The sequence below is a fragment of the Macaca mulatta genome, chromosome 1 (assembly GCF_049350105.2).
Source record: "Macaca mulatta isolate MMU2019108-1 chromosome 1, T2T-MMU8v2.0, whole genome shotgun sequence".
Lineage (NCBI taxonomy): Eukaryota > Metazoa > Chordata > Mammalia > Primates > Cercopithecidae > Macaca > Macaca mulatta.
Genome location: NC_133406.1, coordinates 181,283,463 through 181,311,014, shown reverse-complemented (window position 1 = coordinate 181,311,014; position 27,552 = coordinate 181,283,463). Strand labels below are relative to the sequence as shown.

General features: G+C 39.7%; 1 protein-coding gene across 26 annotated transcripts in view; it reads left to right on the top strand.

Moving 5' to 3' along the window:
* The window catches only part of FGGY (FGGY carbohydrate kinase domain containing), a 486,889-nt gene that overhangs the window by 60,597 nt on the left and 398,740 nt on the right, over window positions 1-27,552 (top strand). For all 26 annotated transcript variants that reach the window (XM_077988455.1, XM_077988468.1, XM_077988427.1 and 23 more), the window contains 2 exons: window positions 5,316-5,530; window positions 23,990-24,101. In XM_077988455.1, coding sequence (XP_077844581.1) covers window positions 5,330-5,530; window positions 23,990-24,101 — 313 coding nt within the window. In that variant the 5' untranslated portion in view covers window positions 5,316-5,329. The remainder of the gene's footprint in view (window positions 1-5,315; window positions 5,531-23,989; window positions 24,102-27,552) is intronic.

Sequence of the window (27,552 nt, the reverse complement as noted above, 5' to 3'; positions counted from 1 at the left end):
CAGACTGGCAAACTGGATAAAGAGTCAAGACCCATCAGTCTGCTGTATTCAGGAGACCCATCTCACACGCAGAGACATACATAGGCTCAAAATAAAGGGATGGAGGAAGATTTACCAAGCAAATGGAGAACAAAAAAAAGCAGGGGTTGCAATACTAGTCTCTGATAAAACAGACTTTAAACCATCAAAGATCAAAAGAGACAAAGAAGGCCATTACGTAATGGTAAAGGGATCAATTCAACAGGAAGAGCTAACTATCCTAAATATATATGCACCCAATACAGGAGCACCCAGATTCATAAAGCAAGTCCTTAGAGACTTACAAAGAGACTTAGACTCCCATACAATAATAATGGGAGACTTCAACACTCCACTGTCAACATTAGACAGATCAACGAGACAGAAAGTTAACAAGGATATCCAGGAATTGAACTCATCTCTGCAGCAAGCAGACCTAATAGACATCTATAGAACTCTCCACCCCAAATCAACAGAATATACATTCTTCTCAGCACCACATCGTACTTACTCCAAAATCGACCACGTAATTGGAAGTAAAGCACTCCTCAGCAAATGTACAAGAACAGAAATTATAACAAACTGTCTCTCAGACCACAGTGCAATCAAACTAGAACTCAGGACTAAGAAACTCAATCAAAACCGCTCAACTACATGGAAACTGAACAACCTGCTCCTGAATGACTACTGGGTACATAACGAAATGAAGGCAGAAATAAAGATGTTCTTTGAAACCAACGAGAACAAAGATACAACATACCAGAATCTCTGGGACACATTTAAAGCAGTGTGTAGAGGGAAATTTATAGCACTAAATGCCCACAAGAGAAAGCAGGAAAGATCTAAAATTGACACTCTAACATTGCAATTAAAAGAACTAGAGAAGCAAGAGCAAACACATTCGAAAGCTAGCAGAAGGCTAGAAATAACTAAGATCAGAGCAGAACTGAAGGAGATAGAGACACAAAAAACCCTCCAAAAAATCAATGAATCCAGGAGTTGGTTTTTTGAAAAGATCAACAAAATTGACAGACCACTAGCAAGACTAATAAAGAAGAAAAGAGAGAAGAATCAAATCGACGCAATTAAAAATGATAAAGGGGATATCACCACCGACCCCACAGAAATACAAACTACCATCAGAGAATACTATAAACACCTCTACGCAAATAAACTGGAAAATCTAGAAGAAATGGATAATTTCCTGGACACTGTCACTCTTCCAAGACTAAACCAGGAAGAAGTTGAATCCCTGAATAGACCAATAGCAGACTCTGAAATTGAGGCAATAATTAATAGCCTACCAACCAAAAAAAGTCCAGGACCAGATGGATTCACAGCTGAATTCTACCAGAGGTACAAGGAGGAGTTGGTACCATTCCTTCGGAAACTATTCCAATCAATAGAAAAAGAGGGAATCCTCCCTAACTTATTGTATGAGGCCAACATCATCCTGATACCAAAGCCTGGCAGAGACACAACAAAAAAAGAGAATTTGAGACCAATATCCCTGATGAACATCGATGCAAAAATCCTCAATAAAATACTGGCAAACCGGATTCAGCAACACATCAAAAAGCTTATCCACCATGATCAAGTGGGCTTCATCCCTGGGATGCAAGGCTGGTTCAACATTCGCAAATCAATAAACATAATCCAGCATATAAACAGAACCAAAGACAAGAACCACATGATTATCTCAATAGATGCAGAAAAGGCTTTTGACAAAATTCAACAGCCCTTCATGCTAAAAACGCTCAATAAATTCGGTATTGATGGAACGTACCTCAAAATAATAAGAGCTATTTATGACAAACCCACAGCCAATATCATACTGAATGGGCAAAAGCTGGAAAAATTCCCTTTGAAAACTGGCACAAGACAGGGATGCCCCCTCTCACCACTCCTATTCAACATAGTGTTGGAAGTTCTGGCTAGGGCAATTAGGCAAGAGAAAGAAATCAAGGGTATTCAGTTAGGAAAAGAAGAAGTCAAACTGTCCCTGTTTGCAGATGACATGATTGTATATTTAGAAAACCCCATTGTCTCAGCCCAAAATCTCCTTAAGCTGATAAGCAACTTCAGCAAAGTCTCAGGATACAAAATTAATGTGCAAAAATCACAAGCATTCTTATACACCAGGAACAGACAAACAGAGAGCCAAATCAGGAATGAACTTCCATTCACAATTGCTTCAAAGAGAATCAAATACCTAGGAATCCAACTTACAAGGGATGTAAAGGACCTCTTCAAGGAGAACTACAAACCACTGCTCAGTGAAATAAAAGAGGACACAAACAAATGGAAGAATATACCATGCTCATGGATAGGAAGAATCAATATTATGAAAATGGCCATACTGCCCAAGGTAATTTATAGATTCAATGCCATCTCCATGAAGCTACCAATGAGTTTCTTCACAGAATTGGAAAAAACTGCTTTAAAGTTCATATGGAACCAAAAAAGAGCCCGCATCTCCAAGACAATCCTAAGTCAAAAGAACAAAGCTGGAGGCATCACGCTACCTGACTTCAAACTATACTACAAGGCTACAGTAACCAAAACAGCATGGTACTGGTACCAAAACAGAGATATAGACCAATGGAACAGAACAGAGTCCTCAGAAATAATACCACACATCTACAGCCATCTGATCTTTGACAAACCTGAGAGAAACAAGAAATGGGGAAAGGATTCCCTATTTAATAAATGGTGCTGGGAAAATTGGCTAGCCATAAGTAGAAAGCTGAAACTGGATCCTTTCCTTACTCCTTATACGAAAATTAATTCAAGATGGATTAGAGACTTAAATGTTAGACCTAATACCATAAAAATCCTAGAGGAAAACCTAGGTAGTACCATTCAGGACATAGGCATGGGCAAAGACTTCATGTCTAAAACACCAAAAGCAACGGCAGCAAAAGCCAAAATTGACAAATGGGATCCAATTAAACTAAAGAGCTTCTGCACAGCAAAAGAAACTACCATCAGAGTGAACAGGCAACCTACAGAATGGGAGAAAATTTTTGCAATCTACTCATCTGACAAAGGGCTAATATCCAGAACCTACAAAGAACTCAAACAAATTTACAAGAAAAAAACAAACAACCCCATCAAAAAGTGGGCAAAGGATATGAACAGACATTTCTCAAAAGAAGACATTCATACAGCCAACAGACACATGAAAAAATGCTCATCATCACTGGCCATCAGAGAAATGCAAATCAAAACCACAATGAGATACCATCTCACACCAGTTAGAATGGCGATCATTAAAAAGTCAGGAAACAACAGATACTGGAGAGGATGTGGAGAAATAGGAACACTTTTACACTGTTGGTGGGATTGTAAACTAGTTCAACCATTATGGAATACAGTATGGCGATTCCTCAAGGATCTAGAACTAGATGTACCATATGACCCAGCCATCCCATTACTGGGTATATACCCAAAGGATTATAAATTATGCTGCTATAAAGACACATGCACACGTATGTTTATTGCAGCACTATTCACAATAGCAAAGACTTGGAATCAACCCAAATGTCCATCAGTGACAGATTGGATTAAGAAAATGTGGCACATATACACCATGGAATACTATGCAGCCATCAAAAAGGATGAGTTTGTGTCCTTTGTAGGGACATGGATGCAGCTGGAAACCATCATTCTTAGCAATGTATCACAAGAACAGAAAACCAAACACCGCATGTTCTCACTCATAGGTGGGAACTGAACAATGGGATCACTTGGACTCAGGAAGGGGAACATCACACACAGGGGCCTGTCATGGGGAGGGGGGAGTGGGGAGGGATTGCATTGGGAGTTATACCTGATGTAAATGACAAGTTGATGGGTGCAGCACAGCAACATGGCACAAGTATACATATGTAACAAACCTGCATGTTATGCACATGTACCCTACAACTTAAAGTATAATAATAATAAATAAATTTAAAAAAAAAGACAGAAACAGTTACTTTTAATGGGTTGTTTTTATTGTTTTATTTGTTGTTTACTGGAATAAATATCTAGGAAGCAGTATACTGAACATCTGCTGGTTGATTTTCTTTTAGAATCTCCACTTTTGACTTGGCTAGGGAAACATTTTCTTTCTGAAGTTGAAGGGTACAGAAGGTTGCCCAGGTTGAAATTAGACTCTGGGCGGTGAGACTACCTGGAGCTCACCTGGAGAGTTGTAAGGCTTTCACCTGCTCAGTTGTCTTGGGAGCTTGTTCTTACTCTTTCAAAGGCCAATCTGGAAAATAAAAGCCTCTATGAGATTCCATGTCATGCGGGCTAATCTGACCAAAGGGACTTAGAGCAGCCATGAAGGCCAAGGAATTCCTGAGTGTTCCCTGGTCAGATTTCCTTGTAACTCACAAGGGGTCTGTAAGGAAAACAGATTGTCTAATTAATTCCTGATCTTGTCTCCTCAGGGTTCCTTCCCAATTCCCAGTCACTTCATGACACAGCTGCAATATATTTGCCTCTTCTCCAAACCTATACTGAAAGCTTTTAAGAAACAAAAGAAAGAGCATGAGACTTGGGATTGCACAAATGTGGAACTTTAGGTCCAGGCTGCCCCTGAATGAAGCTGATTAAATTCCTTAACTTCTCATAGACTTGCTTCTTAATCAGTGTAGTGTATATCATTATAATAATGTACATTTACTGTTTAAATTTATGCATAGACCTAGCTAGCATTAAGCAAAAAGTTACTTATCTTTTGGAGTCTCACCTTGGCCACCTGTAACATAGAAATGTAAATAGCCTCACCTTCTGGAGTCATAGTGAGGAGTAGAGGGGACATACACACTTTTCACAGTGCTTGCACATAAGAGGTACTCAGTAGGTAATTGTTGAATGAATGACTGACTAGGAGGACAAGGTTCCTTTTCAGTACCGTGGCTTCTGTCCTTGTTGATTGAAATTCACTGAGAAGAAACTCGTCTGTATTGCCTCCAGATTCTAAGTTCTCCTACCACTCCGTACTTGCCCTTGTAGCACTCATCACAACTTTGCCTAAATAATTATGTATTTAAATGCTTAATGTCTGACTCTCTCTCAAGAATGGAAATGCCGTGTCTGAGGCCATATCTGTCCTGTTCACCCACCATGTAGCTCAATGTTTATTAGTATACTGTTAGCGCTAAAAATGTTCGTTGGATGAATAAATAACAAATGGCTACCAGTTAGATAGTGGTACCTCTTTTATTTCTACTTTTGAGATGTTTTGTGACTGTCTTTGCAGATCTACTTGGTCTTCATTTGGTTTTTACGCTTGCTTACTATAGGTGGAGGAACTGCAATGTCTGGTGGAGAACAGAAACCAGAGAGGTACTATGTGGGTGTGGACGTTGGAACAGGCAGTGTCCGCGCAGCTCTGGTGGACCAGAGTGGGGTCCTGTTGGCTTTTGCAGACCAGCCAATTAAGAAGTGGGAGCCCCAGTTCAACCACCACGAGCAGTCCTCTGAGGACATCTGGGCTGCGTGCTGTGTTGTTACAAAGGTATGGGCAAAACTGATGTTCTCTCCTTGTTCATGTTCCTACCTGCTGAGTGTTTGTCCTGTGTCATTCTGGTGCCACAAACTATGTTGGGGTAACTTTAGATGCAGAGGTAAATAGGCCTTGCCCTTCAGGAGCTCACAGTCTACTGGCAGAGACTGATAAACCACTAATATATGGTAAGAGCTGGGAGCAAAGTAACTATAGCTGGAGCTGGGGAAAGAGCTAACCGAAGGGGGCTCAGGGAAGACAGGACAGCTTGAGGTGTGACCACATGTGGAAGAATTCACTGATCACCTTACTACCATTTACCGTGCCTTTAATGTGTGCCAAAGGCTGTGTAAAATGTGTTAAGTTGCACTGTGTAGTTGGATCTTCACATGACCCTATAAAGGTAGTACTATCACACCCCCATTTTATTGAGGGAGAAATGTAGGCACAGAAAAGTTAGGTAACTTACTCAAGTTCACACAGTACGTAGCAGAGGCTGGACTAGAACAAAGCAGTCTGACTCCAGAGGTGCACTCTTTTTTTTTTTTTTAAATTAAAAAAAAGTTCTGTGGGTTTTTGGGGAACAGGTGGTGTTTGGTTACATAAGTTCTTTAGTGGTGATTTCTGAGATTTTGGTGTACCCATCACCCAAGCAGTGGGCACTGTACCCAATGTGTAGTCTTTCATTCCTCACCACCCCACAACGCTTTCCTCCGCGTCCCCAAAGTCAAATGTATCCTTTTTATACCTTTGCCTCAAAGGTGCACTCTTAATCAGTGGACTCTCCTGCCTTCCAAGTGGACAAATGGGGATGAGAGGAACTGCATTTTGGGCAGAGGGAATAGCATATGCAAAAGCATGGTGGCATGAAAACATGGTGTGTTCTGAGAAAGCAAAGAAGTCAGACTGGAGTGTCTCCCATTGATGCCAGGCATGTGTTCACCTTGAGTGGCCTTAGATTGGATGCAGCCTGCTGGCTTGGGAAGGGAAGCAGTGCTTCACAGTTCTTGTTTGTTTTTAAAGTTTCACTTGACTTTGATTTTATATCTTGGTGATCAGTCATGGCAGAGATCCTTTTGTCTTTTTTTCCATAGGGAAAAATAAAGTCCTGGATTCCTTCTTTCCCCTGTTCCTAGTTTAGTTCCTTAAATATTCATGAAGTGCTTGGTAATTTGCCGATGGACAATTCACCATTCTGTCCCTATTGATCAGTCTGTTTAAACTTTAATGAATTCTGGGCTGCTGTTAGTGGCCCCGGAGAAGAAGGCAGAGGGAGGAGGGAGTGGGTAGGCAGTATCAGAGCATTATCCAGGAATGAAAGGGGGATGCATCTTCTTATTTGCCCGTTTAATTTTCCTCTCTTCTCCCCTTCTTTCAGCCCCAATCTGGTAAGAATCTTCGACTCTTTGCACTTGGTCTTCTTTGTTCTTTTAACATACAGCCTTGCTTGCCATTAAGGAAATTATCAAGAAGAAAATATAATCCCCTGATGAAAAGCTACTTTAAAAAAGGTCTACTCTGAGTACAGCTTGGTTTAATGGTAGATTTTTAATCATCTTCCAGTGGTGGCCAACTTATCATCTGTTTGAGCCCTGTTAGCTGCATAAGTACTGTGGGCATTTGTCGTTAACAATGCTGTTAACACTATAGCAAACCTGAATGAAGCTCTTGGGTCTTAGGCGATTCTCCTCACATGGAGTATGGATATGTGAGCATGTGCCAGAAGCCACGGGATAAGCATGTTACATCTATGTGGAATATCATTGCTGCTGTGAGGCTTAAGGAAGGAAGCATTTTTATGTTAGAGAGGTAGTAACACCGTAGGAATGAGAGAGGTAGGCGACCTGTCATAGAGCACAGATTCTGCAGCCAGACTGTCTGGATGGACATCCCACTTACAATGTTTATTAGTCTGTGATCTTGGACAAGTTACCTAATGTTTCCTGCCTCAGTTTCCTTATCTGTAAAATGGAAATGATATTAGTACCTACTTCCGTAGGATTGTTGTGAGGATTAAATGAATTAATGCACATAGAATGTCACAACATTGCCTAGAAACGTGTATTGGTTGTTTCCTATGGTGGTGCTGATGGTGACAGAAAAGAGCAGATTATAGAGGATAATGAATTTCTAAGATAAAATACTGAAAAGTCAAAGTCCACGACGGGAGGCGCTTCTTGGGAATATTCACTCACTCTCCTGGTTAGGGTGCTTTCTATGTAAGACTTTGAGAAACACTGGTCTAGGGCAAAGGGTGGCATAAAACATGTCCTGGTCTGTCTTTTCTTCCTCATGGACCCCAGGAAGTTGAGAGCTCGAGAGCAGTTGTTCTACTTCCTTTTCCCTAAGTCATTCACATTGCCTGAGATGACTTTCCTCTTAGTTAAAGCAGCAGTAAGGATAATGTGGTATCAATGATGATGACAAAGACAGCTAACAGTTCTTGGGCACAGTGGTCCAGGTACTATACTGAAGAGCTTTACCCATCACTTCGTTTTATCCTTACGACAACTACTTTTTAAGGTAGTTTTGATCTCTCTGTTTTGAAGATGGAAAAAGAATGAGCCTTGAAGAGGTTCAGTAAGCAGCCTAAGGACTCCTGAATAAGAAGAAGAAAGGGACGCTGCCCCTGCCACTGCTGCCGCTCTTGTGCTCTGTTCCTTGTCTCTCTCCAGTCATATCTCCCTCCACATGACCCCACCTGGAACTGATAAGAAGCAGCCTGAAGTTTTTAGATTTTCTACACATGGGGCATCGTGAGGTTACCCAGGATTATGAGTGCCTTTACCTGGTTGCCTGCTCATCTGGGAAGTGTGTGCCCGCTAAGCAGGGGTTATATCTAGTTTATCTGTATTTCTCTAGAATTATTTGCTTGTAATGTGTTCAAGTAATGTTTGTTGAGTACATAAATGAATGATATATCTCTGTTGTTTACATTGTCTGGAATACTCTTCTCTTACCTTCCTCACCTGCCCAACTCCCACCTTATAAAGTAAACTTAAACATTCCTGTCTCCTGAGTGTCTTCTTTGGTGACTTCTGACAGTCTATGCCCTTTTTTTACCAACCTCAGAGGAAATAGATGGTGAGAAGCCCTTCTCTACTGTTCAGTGCCCACCATCTTCACCCAGATCATTATCTACTCCTTATCTTTGCATTTTACTTGTTGACTTGTTTAGCCCCTTTTAAACTATAAGCTGAGCTCTTAGAGAGATTCATCTTTGTGTCTCCAGTATCTAACACATTGCCAGGCACAAATTAGGTGCTCAATTAATGGCTGTTGAATGAATGTTACTTAGAGCTAAAAACAAAGAGACAAAATCCAATCTAGCCTTCCTTATCTGGTTTCAGTGTCACTGTGGGGCAGGAAGGACAACTATTCTTCTTATTTGAAATATGAGGAAATTGAGGCTCTGGAACTAACAAGTATTAGAGACAAGACCAGAACCCTGGTGAGATGGCTCCAAACCTTCCTCTCTGTCTTCCTCCCCACATCCCCTGAATTTGGCAGGTTTTATTGGGCTGGTACCCAGCACACCAAGGAAGTTTTATGGAAACTCACGAGTCATAAAGGTGATACACAGTCCATGATTTTAAAGATTCCTTTATGGAGTCACAAATCTTAATCGTTCCAAAAAGGCGAGAACATTTCAAATTAGTGCATGATTCATATTAAACTTCTATTAGGAAGAAAGAGAAGGTAAACTGGAGGAATCATTTAGCCAACAGGTGTTTGTTGAGTATCATTCTTTCATTTAGTCTGCAAACATTTATTGAGCACCTACTATGTGCTATGCTGTTTGCTAAACATTGGAGCATCTAGAGGAGAGGTATACAAGAAGTCTGCTGCTTTTAAAGATGAAACAGCTTAGTTTTATGAGAAAAATAAACAACACATATGAAGCCAGTAAAGTAGCATTTTATTCTATCTTTGTACTGTCTATATGAGTAATGGTTGTGGGGAGGGGGACAGAAGAAAGAGTAGCCACATGTGGGGTTGAGCAATAAGGTTAACCTTATATTCATAGAACCATTATGGTTTACAGTGCATCTTCATTTACATTTGATTGCCATTGCAGGGTGAAGTAGGGAAGGAGTTGTTATTCCCATTTACATTTGAAAATCTGAGAGCCAGAGAGTTAAGTGATTTCCCCACGGTCACCCAGGTGGTATGTGATAAGGCAGAACTCAGGTGGGTCAAACCTATTCATTCTCTCTATCTCTAGCACCATATACCTTTATATTTTGCATGGAATATTATTCTAAGAACCTAACTGATGTCTTGATATTCATTTTTCTTTTCTCTATTCTTTCATTTGAAGTGGTATTTTTCCTCTAGTGCTAACTTGTTATGTTACTCTTTTGCTTACAACCTTTCATCTACTATCACACTACTACAGGCATAAGTTCAGTTCCAGACCACCATAATGAGGCAAATATTGCAATAAAGTTCACATGAATTTTTGAGTTTCTCAGTGCATATAAAAGTTATGTTTACATTATATTGCAGTCTATTAAGTGTGCAATAGCATTAGTCTAAAAAAAGTACATAATTTAATTTTTAAAAATTGCCAAAAAATGTGTTAATCATCCTCGAAGCCTTCAGTGAATTGTTATCTTTTTCCTGGTGGAGGGTTTTACTTTGATGTTGATGGCCGCTGACTAATTAGGGTGGTGTTTGCTGAAGGTTAAGTGGTTGTGGTAATTTTTTAAAATAAGGCAACATTAAGGTTTGCTGCACTGATTGACTCTTTCTTTCACAAAAGATTTCTCTGTAGCATGCAGTGTTGTTTGATAGCATCTTATCCATGGCAGGACTTCTTTCAAAATTGGAGTCAGTTCTCTCAGACTTTAGCCTTATCAACTAAGTTTATGTACTATTCTAAATTGTTGTCATTTCAACATTGTTCATATCATCTTTATCAGAAGTAGATTCCATCTCAAGGAATCATTTCCTTTGTTCATCCATAAGAAGCAACCCCTCATTTGTTCATATTTTATCGTGAGATTACAGCAATTCAATTTCATCTTCAGGGTCCACTTCTAATTCTAGTTCGCTTGGTATTTCCACTACATCTGCAGTAATTTCCTCCACTTAAGTCTTGAGCCACTCAAAGTCATTCATGAGGATTGGAATTAACATCTTCCAAATTCCTGTTAATGTTGATATTTTGACCTCCCATGAATCATGAATGTTCTTAATGGCATCTAGAGTGTTAAATCCTTTCCGGAATGTTTTCAATTTACTTTGTCTAGATCCATTAGAGGAATCCCTATCTATGGCAGCTATAGCCTTACAAAATGTAATTCTTAAATAATAATACTTGAAAGCTGAAATTTCTCCTTGATCCATGGGCTGCAGAAAGGATGTTGTGTTAGCAGGTATGAGAACAACATTCATCTCCTTGTACATCTTCATCAGAGCTCTTTGTGACTAGGTGCATTGTCAATGAGCAATAAGACTTTGAAAGGAATCTCTTTTCTTTGAGCAGTAAGTCTCAACAGCAGGGTTAAAATATTCAGTAAACCATGCTGTAAATAGATGTGCTGTCATCCAGGCATTATTGTTCCATTTCTAGAGCACAGGCAGAGTAGATTTTGCATAATTCTTAAGGGCCCTAGGATTTTTGGAATAGTAAATGAGCATTGGCTTCAACTTAAGTCTCCAGCTGCATTTGCCCCTAATAAGAGAGTCAGCTTGTCCTTTGAAGCTTTGAAGCCAGGCATTGACTTTTTGTTTCTAGCTGTGAAAGTCCTAGATGGTATCTTCTTCCAATATAAGGCTGTTTTGCCTACTTTAAAAACGTGTTGTTTAGTGTAGACACCTTCATTGATTGTCTTACCCAAATCGTCTGTATAACTTGCTGGAGTTTCTACATCAGCACTTGCTGCTTCACCTTGCGCTTTTATGTTATGGAAATGGCTTTTTCCCTTAAACCTCGTGAGCCAGCTTCTGCTAGCCCCAAACTTTTCCTTCTGTAGCTTCCTCACCTCTCTCAGCCTTTATAGAATTGAAGAGTTAGGACTGTGCTCTGGATTAGGCTTTGACTTAAAGAATGTTGTGGCTGGTTTGATCTTCTATCTCGACCAAATTTTCTCCACATCAGCAATAAGACTGTTTCACTTTCTTATTCAGGTGTTCACTGGAGTAGTGCTTTTAGTTTTCTTTACGAACTTTCTTTTGCATTCACAGCTTGACTATTTGGTGCAAGTGGCCTATCTTTTTGTCAGTCTTGACTTTCCCCATGCCTTCCTGACTAAGCTTAATCATTTCTAACTTTACATTTAAAGTGAGAGACTATGACTCTTTCTTTCACTTGAACATTTAGAGACCATTGTAGGGTTATTAATTGGCCTAATTTCAAAGTTGTGTCTCACGGAGTAGGGAGCCCTAAGGAGAAGGAGAGAGATGAGGAATAGCTAGTCTGTGGAGCAGTCAGAACACACACCACATTTATCTATTAAGTTTGCCCGTCCTATATGGGTGCAGTTTGTGGTGCCCCAAAACAATTACAATAGTAACATCAAAGATTACCATAGCAGATACAATATTAATGAAAGTTTGAAATGTTGTTAAGAATTACCAGAATGTGACACAGACACGAGATGCTATTGGAAAAATGACACTGACAGACTTGCTTCTTTACACACCTTCAATTTGTAAACAACGCAATCTGCAAAATGCGGTAAAGCAAAGCACAAGGATACTAAAGATGCCTGAGGCATACCTCAAACTGCGGTTTTTAGTTCCACAAAGCAAATATCTCAATAAAGCAAGTCACACGAATTTTTTGGTTCCCCAGCATACATAAATGTTTTGTGTATGCTGTATTGTAGTCTGTTAAGTGTGCAATAGCACTATATCTAAAAAAAAAACCTTAATTAGAAAATACTTTATTGCTAAAAATGCTAATGAAGTGAGTACATGCTGTTGGAAAAATGGCAGCAATAGACTTGCTCGCTGCAGGGTTGCCACAGACATTCAATCTGTAAAAAATGTAATATCTGCAAAGTGCAATAAAATGAAGCATGATAAAATGAGGTATGCCTGTATTTGGGTAGAACTCAGAATCCTTAACATGGCCTTCAGGGCCCTACATGGTCTATCTCGACTTGCATTCCTGGCTCATCTCATGATGCTTCTCCTGGCTGTCTGCATTCCAGCCACACTTTCTTCTGTCATGTCCTCAAACATGCAATGCTCCCTCTAGCCTCAGATTTGTTACCCAGATTGTTTCCTCTGGCTGCACGCCCTTCCTACCTTCTACCAGCATATCTAACTCCTGTTCATCCTTAGACCTAGGCTATCCAATACAATAGTTGCTGAATCCGCAATGCTATTTAAATTTACAGTAATTACAATTAAATATAATTAAACATTCACTTCCTCTTTTGCTCCAGCCAGATTTCAAGTGCGCAATAGCCACATGGTGGCTATTATACTGAACAGCAGAGATAGAGCACATTTTCATTATTGTAGAAAGTTCCGTTGGACAGCGCTGCCTCAAATCTTAATTCAAAAGTTAGTTCTTCAAGGAAGGAGCATTTTCTCTACCAATACCACCTGCAACTAAGTCTTATTTCACTTATTAAATGTTTTCACAGTGCCTTGTACTTCTCTTTCATAGAACTCCATGTGGTTCATGAATCATTCATTTTTTGTTATCAAATAATAAAATCATTCTATAAATCAAGAATAAAATAACATAAAATGAAACAAAATAATAAAATATTTCACTTTTTGGATTAATATATGTCTTACCTACTAGATTTTATGTTTCAGGAGGGCAGGAGCTATGTTTTGCTTACCCAGAGCCTGGTTTATATTAGACCCAGGGAGTGTAAAAAACATGAAGGGTCAAAAGAAATTGAGAGCACTTTGGGAGGCCCAGGTGGACAGATCATGAGGTCAGGAGTTTGAGACCAGCCTGGTCAACATGGCAAAACCTCGTTTCTACTAAAAATACAAAAATTAGCTGGGCATGGTGGTGCGCACCTGTAATCCCACTTACTGAGGAGGCTGAGGCAGGAGAATCACTTGAACCCGGGAGGCGGAGGTTGCAATGAGCCGAGATCGCAGCACTGCACCCCAGCCTGGGTGACAGAGCAAGACTTCATCCCCCCAAAAAAAAGAAAAGAAATTGAGACTTCCCTAATTCTGCCCACTGGAGAAAACTTGAGAAAGGATATAGGGCAAAAGTGACTCTTGAACTCTTAAGGGAAGACAATCGGAACTGGAGGAATAGAATGGTCAGAAGCTCTGAATGGGAATGTCAAGGATCAATCCTGGCTAGAATAGGTGGTTTCTAATAGGAAGAAGGAAAAGGAGGCTAGAATTGGTGATAGAGGGGTAGGTTGGACAGCTGGCTCAAGCCAATGGGGAGCTCCTATAGAATCATCCCGAGTTTGAGATTGACTGGTCTTGCCACAGATTCAGAATGGCTGGCAGAGAAGAAACTAAGGATGTCAGGAGGCAGACATCCTGATGAATTTCAGAGGCTGAGATTTTTTTTATTTTGTTTTTAAACTATAAACTCTGGGAAGACTGGGACCACATCTCTCTTGCTCAGGATATGTTCTCTGTGTCTGGCACATATAGGTGCTTAATAAGATTTTTAATAATAAATGGCTGGATTAGACTATTGGCAGAGGAATAAATAGGAGGGCTAAGACTGAGAAGCTTTAGGAAGGCAGGCCTCACTGGACTTGGTAACAGTGGAGGGGAAGGAGGTAGAGGCTATTTGAGTTTCAGTTCTTGGCAGAATGTTGGGGTCACTGACATAAATTAGAGTGGCCTTTATTTCCTCCTCTTACCATCAAATGACAATACCATCCTTAAGCTAGGATGCCATGTAGGTAAAGGATTAGGACTGAGTTTATTTACTTCACTGGTCATTAGAGTAGCTTTTACAAAATTGACTGCCTTTAAGGGCCTTCCAGGTAATGCATGCCACAACACAAGCTGTATTTGTCTTCTCGCTGTTCCCCCTCCCAGGACCTCTGCGCTCGTTGTTCCCCTGCCTGAAACACTCAGGTTTCCATGAGGTCCACTCCTCATGTCCTTCAGGTGTATCGTCAAATTTCACTTGCATAGGAACCACCTCCTCCTTGCATTCCTAATCCCCCTGAGTAATCACTTTCTAGTATACTATATCTACACTATGTAATTTATTTGATTTATTGGGTATTGTCTATCCCTACTAAAATGTAATCTCCAAAAGAGCAAGGATTTAAAAAAAAAAAAAGTTTTTCTCTCCATTGTTTTTCCAATACCTAGAAGAGAAAATCCTGCACAGCCTGACCCTAGAAGGGGCTTGATTATTTTCGCTAAGGACTTATGGCTAAGTGAGTGATGGAATTGTGTAGGCTACAGGTAGTGATGGAGCCTGAGGGAACTAGTGATTGCATAACTCCTTGTACGCCCCCAAAGCTGACAAAGGCATTCAAATCAAGATTTAAAAGAATACAGTACCAGCTACTCAGAACCCTACTGCAAGCTGAATTCTGTCCATGATGCCCCAGGCTTTGACCCTTGCTCTGAATAGAGCTAAAGATAAAACCAGGTATGCATCTGACCCTCCAGTTCTCAGTTTGGAGGGTTTCTAAGAAACACCGTCTCCCCACCCAATATGGCTGATCTTGCTGATTTAAAACACGTGCAGGATTGAACCAGTTCCCAGAACCAGTTCCCACAATAAGAACAAAGTGATACACAATCCCTTCCCCAAATATTTGTTTGCTGCCCCATAGCTACGAGTTGACAGTTGTTAGACATGGAACAGGTTACCAAATGAGGTTGCAGGAATCTCTTTCTCTGGAAATTCTTTAGGAGAGCAATGTGCTTTCTCTCTAGCTAGGGAAATTCTCTTGATGCCAAGCTGATAGAATGAGCTTACTAGGCTGCTTTCTTCTTCCATTAATAAGAATATAAAAAAGAATTCTTAGGTCACCAGGTCAAGCCCCAGGGGCCTTCTGGGTAGTGTGACTCTGACAGTCATCTTTCTGGGATGATTTAGATGGTGTGGGATGAGGGGTTGGGAATGGCGGTGTTCCTCAGCTGTGGATGAGCATGATCATGAGGCATTTCCTTGTAAGGCTGGGGAAATAATAGTGGCTACCTAGCCAGATCAAGTTTAAATGCATGCCACAATTACTCTTCCAGTTTCTTGTGAGAGATCTCTGTTTGAAAGGTAGAGACACTGAGTCTTTGTGACTGAAGGCCATGATTGTAATATTGAACACTCTGTAGGTCTGTAGAGGGGATTCACAACATAGACTGAAGAAAATATTTTCCCTGCTCCTACTGGAAGGTTACTCCCACCATGATTCTTAGAAAGATTTGAGTCTATCCATTTTTTTCTATTCCTGTTCTTTCTGCTTGTCATTTTTGTATGTGCTTACATGACACAGAGAGCAAGCATGCTGTGCTTTGTACATAAAAACATTCCATGAACACAATAGGGCATTGAGTGCATTTCCTATCCTATTTTCTATAAAGGTTTACTGGTTTCAAAGTAATTTCAAACTCCATTGATCCCATTCAAAGCCTTTGATTCTTACTTGGGAGGTATCTCTCACTCAGGAAACTGAGGCTCAGAAAGTTGATGGGGTTAGTGCAGGATTACCTGACTTAGAAGTGGTGGAGTTGGCACCAGAAGGAAGTTCTTTGGACACCACATCCTGTGTTTGTTTCGACTCCCAACCTGCCTTGTGGTACGGAGTTTGAGTCATCTATATTTCCTCACCCAAGTCCTCTTTTGACTATCTGCAGACCTGTGTGAGATGGGCTTACCCAAGTTGGACATGCACTTTCTGGGCCCAGAAGCTGATTGGGCCACATAGCAAGTAGAAGTTAGAGCTGGGTGATTGATTGGTGTCCCATGTGGAAAGACTTGAAGCAAATAATTTGCTCTAATATAAACTGCTACTTATTGTGCACTGATCCCAGATGTTGAGCTCATCACACTTTATTTTGCTGAATTCTCATATCATTGGGAGGTGCAGGTTTAAGTAGTAGTTTTTGTACTGCCAAGGAAGCTGCTTATCTGACTTGACGAAATTATATAACTAGGAAATGGTAGAACCAGATTTCAGACTCAGACAGTCTGCCCCCAAAGCCACTGATTTTTAATTACTATCCAGTGATCTCCAAGCCAAGTTGTAAGGACATTCCAGGCAGAAATAGCCATACCTGTAAATGCTATAGAAACATGAACCAGCAAGGCAAGAGAGGAGTTGCAATGGCTGGAAATTATGGAACTTGCCTTCAGCCACGTAGCCAGGGTGGCAGAGCTAGGATTTGAATTCAAGTCTTTGTGACTCATTGTCATGAGACCATCCTGCCTATCAGGAAATGGGTTTGGTCCTCACAATGTAAGTCTGCATTGATCAGTGTGGTGAAGGCATCTGGGTATTCACGTGGTACTGTGGGTCAAGGTACTGTCAGCAGTCACAGATGGGTCAGCAGCAAATGTTCTCCTCTAGAGCACATGTCCTTTCCACAGGATGAGTCTCTTGGGCAACCAGAAATTCTCTGATGACAGAGGTGAGCAGTACGGTATAATGGAAATAAAACAGACTCTGAGTTTGAATTCTGGCTCTACACTCTACTGGCTGTGTGACAAGTACAAGTTCCTTAACCTCTCTGTGCCTGCTGTTCACCCTTTCCCTCCCCAATCATCCGCTTGTTTTTTGTTGTTGTTTTTTTGTTTTTGAGATGGAGTCTCGTTCTGTTGCCCAGGCTGGAGTGCAGTGGCGTGGTCTCGGCTCACTGCAACCTTTGCCTTCTGGGTTCAAGCAGTTCTCCTGCCTTAGCCTCTCAAGTATTTGGGACTACAGGCGCATGACACTACACCCCGCTAATTTTTGTATTTTTAGTAGAGATGGGGTTTCATCACGTTGGCCAGGATGGTCTCAAACTCCTGACCTCAAGTGATCCGCCTGCCTTGGCCTCCCAAAGTGCTGGGATTACAGGCGTGAGCCATCACGCCCGGCCCCACTTGTTTTTCATGAAAAATGAATATTAAATGTTTCTTTTGGAGGGCTTTGTAAGGATTAAATAATATGTATGTTAAACACATGACACATAGTAGATGTTAAATATATGGTAGCGGTTTATTAATATGACTTGAAAAAAAATTATTGCTTTTCTTTGTCAGACATTTATAATAATTATGTGATGCTCTTGTTTGAGGAACATATAAAATAGTAAGAAATGGAATTCTAAATTATGAGTCTGGTATTTCCAAACAGGAAAAAAGAAAAATTTTATATATATATATATATATATATATATATATATATATAATTATACTTTAAGTTCTAGGGGAGATGTGCACAACTTGCGGGTTTGTTACATATGTATACATGTGGCATGTTGATGTGCTGCACCCATTAACTTGTCATTTACATTAGGTATATCTCCTAATGCTATCCCTCCCCCTTCCTCCCTCCCCACAATAGGCCCTGGTGTGTGATGTTCCCCTTCCTGTGTCCAAGTGATCTCATTGTTTAATTCCCACCTATGAGTGAGAACATGCAGTGTTTGGTTTTCTGTTCTTGCAGTAGTTTGCTGAGAATGATGGTTTCCAGCTGCATCCATGTCCCTACAAAGGACACGAACTCATCCTTTTTTATGGCTGCATAGTATTCCATGGTAAATTAGCGGGGTGTAGTGCCATGTGCCTGTATTCCCAAATACTTGAGAGGCTAAGGCGGGAGAACTGCTTGAACCCAGAAGGCAAAGGTTGCAGTGAGCCGAGACCACGCCACTGCACTCCAGCCTGGGCAACAGAATGAGACTCCATCTCAAAAACAAAAAAACAACAACAAAAAACAAGCGGATGATTGGGGAGGGAAAGGGTGAACAGCAGGCACAGAGAGGTTAAGGAACTTGTACTTGTCACACAGCCAGTAGAGTGTAGAGCCAGAATTCAAACTCAGAGTCTGTTTTATTTCCATTATACCGTACTGCTCACCTCTGTCATCAGAGAATTTCTGGTTGCCCAAGAGACTCATCCTGTGGAAAGGACATGTGCTCTAGAGGAGAACATTTGCTGCTGACCCATCTGTGACTGCTGACAGTACCTTGACCCACAGTACCACGTGAATACCCAGATGCCTTCACCACACTGATCAATGCAGACTTACATTGTGAGGACCAAACCCATTTCCTGATAGGCAGGATGGTCTCATGACAATGAGTCACAAAGACTTGAATTCAAATCCTAGCTCTGCCACCCTGGCTACGTGGCTGAAGGCAAGTTCCATAATTCCAGCCATTGCAACTCCTCTCTTGCCTTGCTGGTTCATGTTTCTATAGCATTTACAGGTATGGCTATTTCTGCCTGGAATGTCCTTACAACTTGGCTTGGAGATCACTGGATAGTAATTAAAAATCAGTGGCTTTGGGGGCAGACTGCCACATTTTCTTAATTCAGTCTGTCACTGATGGACATTTGGGTTGATTACAAGTCTTTGCTATTGTGAGTTGTGCCACAATAAATACACGTGTGCATGTGTCTTTATAGCAGCATAATTTATAATCCTTTGGGTATATACCCAGTAAGGATGGCTGGGTCAAATGGTATTTCTAGTTCTAGATCCTTGAGGAATCGCCACACTGTTTTCCACAATGGTTGAACTAGTTTACAGTCCCACCAACAGTGTAAAAGTGTTCCTGTTTCTCCACATCCTCTCCAGCACCTGTTGTTTCCTGACTTTTTAATGATTGCCATTCTAACTGGTGTGAGATGGTATCTCATCGTGGTTTTGATTTGTATTTCTCTGACGGCAAGTGAAAATGAGCATTTTTTCATGTGTCTGTTGGCCGTATAAATGTCTTCTTTTGAGAAGTGTCTGTTCATATCCTTTGCCCACTTTTTGATGGGGTTGTTTGTTTTTTTCTTGTAAATTTGTTTGAGTTCTTTGTAGGTTCTGGATATTAGCCCTTTGTCAGATGAGTGGATTGCAAAAATTTTCTCCCATTCTGTAGGTTGCCTGTTCACTCTGATGGTAGTTTCTTTTGCTGTACAGAAGCTCTTTAGTTTAATTGGATCCCATTTGTCAATTTTGGCTTTTGTTGCCATTGCTTTTGGTGTTTGAATAATTGTATATTTTAAGGTGAATTTCACTAAATGAGGGTGGACATTTTCGAGTTGACTTTTATGGGATTTAAAAGGTTGTAGTCATGTTTTAAGTTAATAGAAACTGGTCGCTCATGCTTTTTATATAAAGGAGACCATAGAAACAAAAATTAAAAAATAGAATTAATCGATAAATCTATTACTCTACAACTTTAAAAATTATACAAGCAAGTGTAAAATCTATATCCTCCTACTGCAGTTCCACCCTCAGGGGCAACCACTATTAACAATTTGTTGCATATTCTTTTTTTAAAAACCTTATTAACATATCATGGATATCTTTCCATTTTATCTTTTATAGCTCAACTCATTTATTAAAAGTATTTAACAGCTTGATGTATGATTTATATATCATAAAATCCAGCCATTGTAAATGTATGATGCTGTTATTTTGTAAATTTATACAGTGGTGCAATCATCACCTACTCCAGTTTTAGAGCACTTATTACTCCAAAAGTTTCCTTACGCCTGTTTGCAGTCAACCCCAATCCCTAGTCAGATGCACTTTCTGTTTTTACAGGTGTACTTTTTAGAAATGTTATATAAATAGAATCATACTGCATGCTTTCTTTTGTATCCAGCTCTTTTCACTTAGCTTAATGTTTTTAAGATTCCTCCATGTTGTTACATATATCAGTAGTTCCTTTTTCTTGCTAAGTAGTATTCTGCTATATGGATATACAATATTTTATTTAACAGTTGGTTAAACTATGATGGATGTTTGGTTGGTTTTCATCTTGGGAATATTATAAATAATGCTGCTATGAATATTCACATACAATTCTTTGTGTTGATATATGTTTTTATTTTTCTTGGGTAGATTCCTAGGACTGAAGTTACCAGGTTGTGTGGTAAGATGTGGCTGTATTTCACATTTCCATCAGCAATGTATAAGGGCACCACTTTCTCCACAATTCTCTAACACTTGGTATTGTCAGTCTTTGTGATTATAGTTATTCTCTAAGTGTGTAGTGGTATCTTATTGTGGTTTTAATTTGCATTTCCTTAGTGACTAATGATTTGAGCACTTTTTCATGTGTATATTGGCCATTTGTAAATTTTCTTTGGTGAAGTGTCCAAATCTTTTGCCGATGTTATCATTGGATTGTTTTTCCTCTTATTATTTGAGTTTTAAAATGTATTTTATATGCAAGTATATTATCATATGTATTGTTTGCAGGTATTTTCTTCCAGTCTGTAGCTTGTCTTTTCGTTTTCTGATTGTTTCTTTTGAAGAAAAACATTTTTAAATTTTGATGAAGTCAGAATTTTTTCTTTCGTGGATCTTGCTTTTTATAAAATCTTCATCTAACCCAAGGTTGCAACAATGTCCTCCTGTTTTCTTCTACACATTTTATAATTTTAGTTCTTACATTTAGGGATGTGATACATTTTGAGTTAAGTTTTGTGTATGGTGTAAGGTAAGAGTCTAAGTTCTTTTTTTGCATGTAGGCATATAGTTCTAGCATCACTGTCAAATAGTCTGTGCTTTCCCCCATGAAATTGTATTGGCACACTGACCGAAGCCAATTGCCATAAATGGGTTTACTTCTTACATCTCTGTTCTACTGATTTATAAATTCATCCTTATACCAATACCACATTAACTTAGGAATGGTAGTTTTATAGTAAGTTTTGAAGTCAGGTAGCATATGTTTTCCAAGTTGTTTCTTTTCAAAAATGCATAGGCTTTTCTATGTCCTTTGCATTTCTATATGCATATTAGGAATAGCTTGTCAGTTTCTACAAATAAGTAGATAAATAAGTAAATAAAACCTGCTAGTTTTGTTTTTTCGCTTTACGTTTTGGGATGCATGTGCAGAACGTGCAGGTTTGTTACATAGGTATTCGTGTGCCATGCTGGTTTGTTGTACCTGTCAACTCAACATCTAGGTTTTAAGCCCCACGTGCATTAGGTATTTGTCCAGTGCTCTCCCTTCTCTTGCCCCGCACCCTTGATAGGCCCCAGTGTGTGATGTTCCCCTCCCTGTGTCCATGTATTTTCATTGTTCAACTCCCACTTATGAGTGAGAACATGCAGTGTTTGGAAACCTGCTAGGATTTTAATAGGAGTTGTGTAGAATTTGTAGGCTAATTTGAAGAGATTACCATCTTAACAGTGTTGAATTTTCCATTATATGAGTGTGACGTATTTCTCCAATTTTTAGCTTTTTATAGCAATGTTTGGTAGTTGTCGGAGTATAGGTCTTGAACTTCTTTTGATATGTTAATTCCTGAATGTATTTGTCAGGTTTCTCCAGAGGGACAAGGCCAGTAGGAAATATATATGTATATGTACATATATGTATATATTCACATATATATGAAACAAAGTTTATTAGGGAGAATTGGCTCACATGATTAAAAATATGAAGTTCCACAGTAGGTCATCTGTAAGCTAGGGAATGCCAGTAGTGTGATTCAGTTCAAGTCCAAAACCCTTGAAACCAGGGAAGCCAACAGTGCAGTCCTGAGTGAGTCTGAGGGTGAAGGCCTGAGAGCCCCAGGCAGGCTGCTAGTGTAAGACCTAGACTTCAAAGGAAGATGAACCTGGAGTCTGATGTCTAAGGGCAGGAGGAGAAAAGGTGCCTCACTGCAAAAGGGAGAGAGGGAGGAAGTTAAGCAATCTGAGTATCCCCCTTGTTCCACCTGCTTTGTTCTAATCATACCTATTACTGATTAGATGGTGGCCACTCACATCAAGGGTGGCTCTTCCTCTCCTGGTCCACTGACTCCACATGTCAATCTCGTCTGGAAACACCCTGACACACCCAGAAACAGTGCTTCACTAGCCAGCTAGGCATCCCTCAATCCAGTCCAGTTGATATCTAATTAGCATCACACTGAGTATTTCACTTTTTGATGCTATTGTGAATGGGATTATTTTCTCAATTTTATTTTTGATCTCTTAGTTGCTATTAAGTAGAAATCCAGTTGATATTGATATGTTAGTCTTGCATGCTGTTATCTTACTACAATTGCTTATTAGTTCTAGTAATTTTTTTAGTTTGTAGATTCTTTAGGATTTTCTGCATATGAGAGCACGTCATCTGCAAAGAAAGACACTTTAACTTCTTTTCTAATCTGTATGCTTTTAATTTACTTTTCTCACTTTATTGCAATGGCTAGAAGCTCAAATAGTCTGAGCAGTGCTCTATCCTTCTATATATAACTTTACTTACTTTTGCTAATAAGATACATGCATTTTTAATTTTAATAAATGTCAAATTATTCTCCAAACTTTGTTCTCAATAATTACATTGTTAGAATAATTTCCAAGGAGGTCCACTTCTGCATATACTGCTACTACCATATACAGGTTAAGTAACCCTACTCTGAAACTAAAATGCACCATAATTCAAAACTTTTTGAGTGGCATTTTGACACCACACATGGATGTCTAAGATAGTAACGTGTTTGTTTTCTGATGATTCAGTGTACATAAACTTTGTTTCATGTACAAAATTATTAAACGTATTGTATAAAATTACCTTCAGGCTATGTGTGTAAGGTATATATGAAACATAAATGAATTTTGTGTTTAGACTTGGATTTCATCCTCAAGATATCTCATTATGTTATGTATAAATATTCCAAAATCTGAAAAATTCTGAAATCTGAAATGCTTTTAATCACAAGCATTTCAGATAAGTAATAACAGCCTGTACTATTAATCTTTCATATTTTTGCCAATATGAAAAGCAAACAGTTTGGTATCTTTTTGTTTGTACTTATCTAATTGGAGTTGGGAATCTTCTCATATGCTCTTTGACCATTTCTTTTTATTTTATGAAGTGACTTTTTATTCCTTTGCTTAATTTCCAATTATTTTTATTTTTATTTTTATTTTATTTTATTTTTTTTTGAGATGGAGTTTTGCTCTTGTTGCCCAGGCTGGAGTACAATGGTGTGATCTCGGCTCACTGCAACCTCTGTCTCCCTGGTTCAAGCAATTCTGCCTCAGCTTCCCAAGTAGCTGGGATTACAGGCACACACCACCATGCCTGGCTAATTTTTGTATTTTTAGTAGAGACAGGTTTTCACCATGTTGGCCAGGCTGGTCTCGAACTCTGACTTTGTGATCTGCACACTTTGGCCTCCCGAAGTGCTGGGATTACAGGTGTGAGCCGCCATGCCTGGCCTTAATTTCCAATTAGTTTGGTTCTTTTTTTCTTATTTATAGGATCTTTTGGTATTATAGTGATACTGTTACCTGTTTTATGTTGTAAAGATTTTTTTCTATTCTGTCCTTCCTTCTAGTTGTAACTGTTTTCAATCTTTTGAGACCCTGGTATTTTAATTTATGTTTCTGTTTGTTTTTAAAACAGAAAGTTGTACAAGGGATTGATTTAAACCAAATTCGAGGACTTGGGTTTGATGCCACGTGTTCTCTGGTTGTTTTGGATAAGCAGTTTCGCCCATTACCGGTCAACCATGAAGGTAAGACCATGTCTCTTCTTTTTCCCAGTGGTGGGAGACTTGCCTGATTAATCCAATGGGCCCAGGTGGAACAGGAGGGCAGGTGTCTCTTGCTGCTGATAGTGAAATTTAGAGGTAGAGTGAAGTGACACAGATCATGTCACAGAAGTCAAGAGCTTGGAGAGCAGTTGGTATGAGTGGGTTGGTGTTGAGGCTGGATTAGGGGGACTTGGCTTGATAAAACTCAAGAGCCACAGTGCAGAACATGGTAAAGGAAGGACATGAGATTGTTAGCTAGGAGTAAGTAACCTTGAAACACACAGGTGGTTTTGATGTTTTCTGGGAAGAGAGTGTCAGTGCTTGCAGTTTCTTTGTATACGACGTTCCTATTCCATGCTTGTCTGAGTGGATGAGCCAAGTCCTTTGAAAGGAAATGGAACATGGTAGACAGGGCCGTGTGACAAACAGAAGCTAGAAGCAGATGGCCTCTCTGTTTTCAATAGCCAGACCAAAAGACATTCACATTAAATGATGTCCTAACAGACACTTGTGAGTACAGAAATGAGCTGTTTCAAACGTAAAATGCCACTTGGGTCCACCATCAGAGATTTTTCACAGCAAATAAGGTTGTCTCTTTTGGGGAATTTTAGCCAATAACGCTAGTACTGGGGTTACAAACCCAAAAGTCTACTAATACATTAATGCAATAATTAATATATTAGTCAGATGGGTAATGTAAAATGAGTAATAGTCCTCGCTTGAGAAAAACCGCTGCACATGTGTGAAGATAAATTTCAACTGATATTTAACCTTGTAATGAGCAGAAGACATTAGGGAGCAGTGGAGGCTCATTGCACTGGAAATTGCATGCTCCATCTGAAGGGAGGGGCCAGCGCTAGGCATTGTCAGTCGGCTGTTGCCAAGATAGCCATTGCAAACATATTTGGGGCTAGATTCTGTTTGAGAACGCTTGGTTCTGGACACTGTTGCAGCAGCATCTTTCTTAACTGTTGGCTATGAGGTAGTAGGGTACATTGGTACACAGTGGAATTAGAGTTAGGCGGGGACTCTGATTGTAGCTCTGCCATTGCTGAGCTGGGACACCTTGGGCAAGCCACTTAATTGTGTTTCTTAGTTTTCTTCTCTGAAAGAATTTGAATAATGAATCAGTAGCTTTGCTGTGAGAATTTAGTGAGAGACTGATACTTAAAATGCTCAGAAAAGTTTCTTCCATCAGATGATGAATTTTTTAAGAGAATATTCCGGTCACTACTATGGACCTAATGTATGAAATAGTGATTATTATAATTATAAGGACTATAAATGATCATCTATTTGCATCACTTTTCACTATAAGTGATCACTATAAATAATCATAATCACTATGTGCTGAAAATGGATTCAAATAGATGAATGATTAGAGCACAGTGGTAATGACCATTTTCTGCATGCGCGCGCACACACACACACACACACACACACACACACACACTTTTTTCCCTCTTCTTGTGACATTTATTAACACCTCCTGTGTGCCAAGCCCTGTCTTAGCAAATGCTGGGGCTTCAAAGATGAATCAGGATGGTTCTTGTTCTTGGTGGCTATTCATTGGCCCAGTTGGCACTGTTCTGGCCCAGGACAGGGCAGCCTCATTCTGAGCCATTTCAGAAAGCAGAGACCAAAAATGGGTAGAGCAAACGTCAGCTCTGCAGCAGCAAGCATTCACTAATTACAAGATGTGGCCAGCCACAGACCTGGCCGTTTTGGGAGGCTGTCAGTGTGTCTTTTATGGGCTTTATTTAAGTAAAGGTCAGGTGATTGTTGGGGATGCCATAGATCAGATGTCTCTTACTGCTGATAGTGAGATTTAGAGGCAGAGTGTGGAGGCCAGAAGTTACGTCCCGGAAGTTAAAAGTTTGGAGAGCAATTGGCACGAGTCGGGTGGCATTGGGGGCAGAGTTAGAGGGAACTGGGTTCCATAAAGCACAAGAGGTATGTTAGAGAGCCTGATTTTGGGTGGGACTTTAGATACTAAGAGTCCTGCTTCAAGGATTTTGTATCATCTGATCTAAAATATGTGTTTCTTTATTTATTTTTACTCTGGCTGTGCATTAGTATCAACTGGAGATCTTTTTAAAAATTGACAATTCATGAACCCTACCCTCAAGATTTGTATTCACTTGACTTGAGGCAGAGCTAGGGCATTGACTTTTAAAAAAGTTCTCTCAGTAAGTCTAGTATGTAGAGAATCACTGGGCACAGATTAACAGAGAATTAAAATATTAGGAACAGAACACTTGAAGTGGAAGAAGATAGTTCCTTGTTAAATTTGCTTAAATATGTACCCTCTTTGGATGCTATATATTTTTTTCACTGTAGGTAGAATGGCCTCCTGTTAACAAATCCTCTATTAAAAAGGTAACTAGGTTCCCACTCTAATTATAAGTGTTGAAATAACTTTATTCCACCTAAAAGGTTAAAGTGTACCCATTCATCAAATGCATCCAGCTGCAGGTGCCCTCATCAGTTTCTTGCCTTTCAACAGATTGTATTAAGGTTAGATCTTTTATCCGAAATGGATTATCCTGTGCAAGAAAATGAAATTAGAATTTTAAAGGTGGTTTGAAGGTTCTTTAGAGACTCCTACCTGCATGGCAGCCACCAACTCTTGATAGGCTAATGGGAGTAATTGTGAGGAGCAGAGAGTGGGGTCAGGAAGATTCCAGATAACCCTAATCATGCAGATAACCTAAAACCAAACCCATAAGGCCAGCAAAAGTATTGCCATCTGTAGATGTTAACCAAAAAATTATAAACAAATAAATTAAGTACAATAGTTTAAGAAAATACAGCATTACTATATGATAAAATAGTCTTATTGTTTGCCTTTCCTTGTTTGATTCTTCTTTCTTAAAAGATCTGAACAGCCCCTGGGCTGGACAGCAGCACAGTTGCTGAATGCTTCCTACCCCTGCCACTGACCGAATGCAGAGCCTCACCCTGATTGTGTCATCTCAGCCATAGGAGCTCTTGGGAGGGAGAGGAACAAAGGGTGATAATTGGGGCTGGGAGAGGGAGTTATGACCTAGTCTCCTCTGTGCAACAGGTACCTAATGTTTAGATTTTTTTTGCTGATTCATAATAATTTTTCCCCTCAGGTATGCCTGCAACACATTCTGTGAACATAAACATGTATTTTAGCAAGGTATTAATTAAGTGAATATATGGATGAATAATAATCTGCCCTTAGGTAAAGTGAGGTAGCTCAAATTTTGCTTTACCTCCAATTCTCTTAAACGACGACATTTTTGTGGGTCTGTGTTCTGTTTCCCATGCGGCCTTATCGTGTAGAACCTCTTTCTCACTCTTTCTTCACCTGTGTAGCCAGTGGCTAGTCATTTGAAGAATTAAATAAACACTTTCCTGCCTTTTGGAAGCTTTCTGTACAGCTCCAGGCTCAGCTAACTAGAGC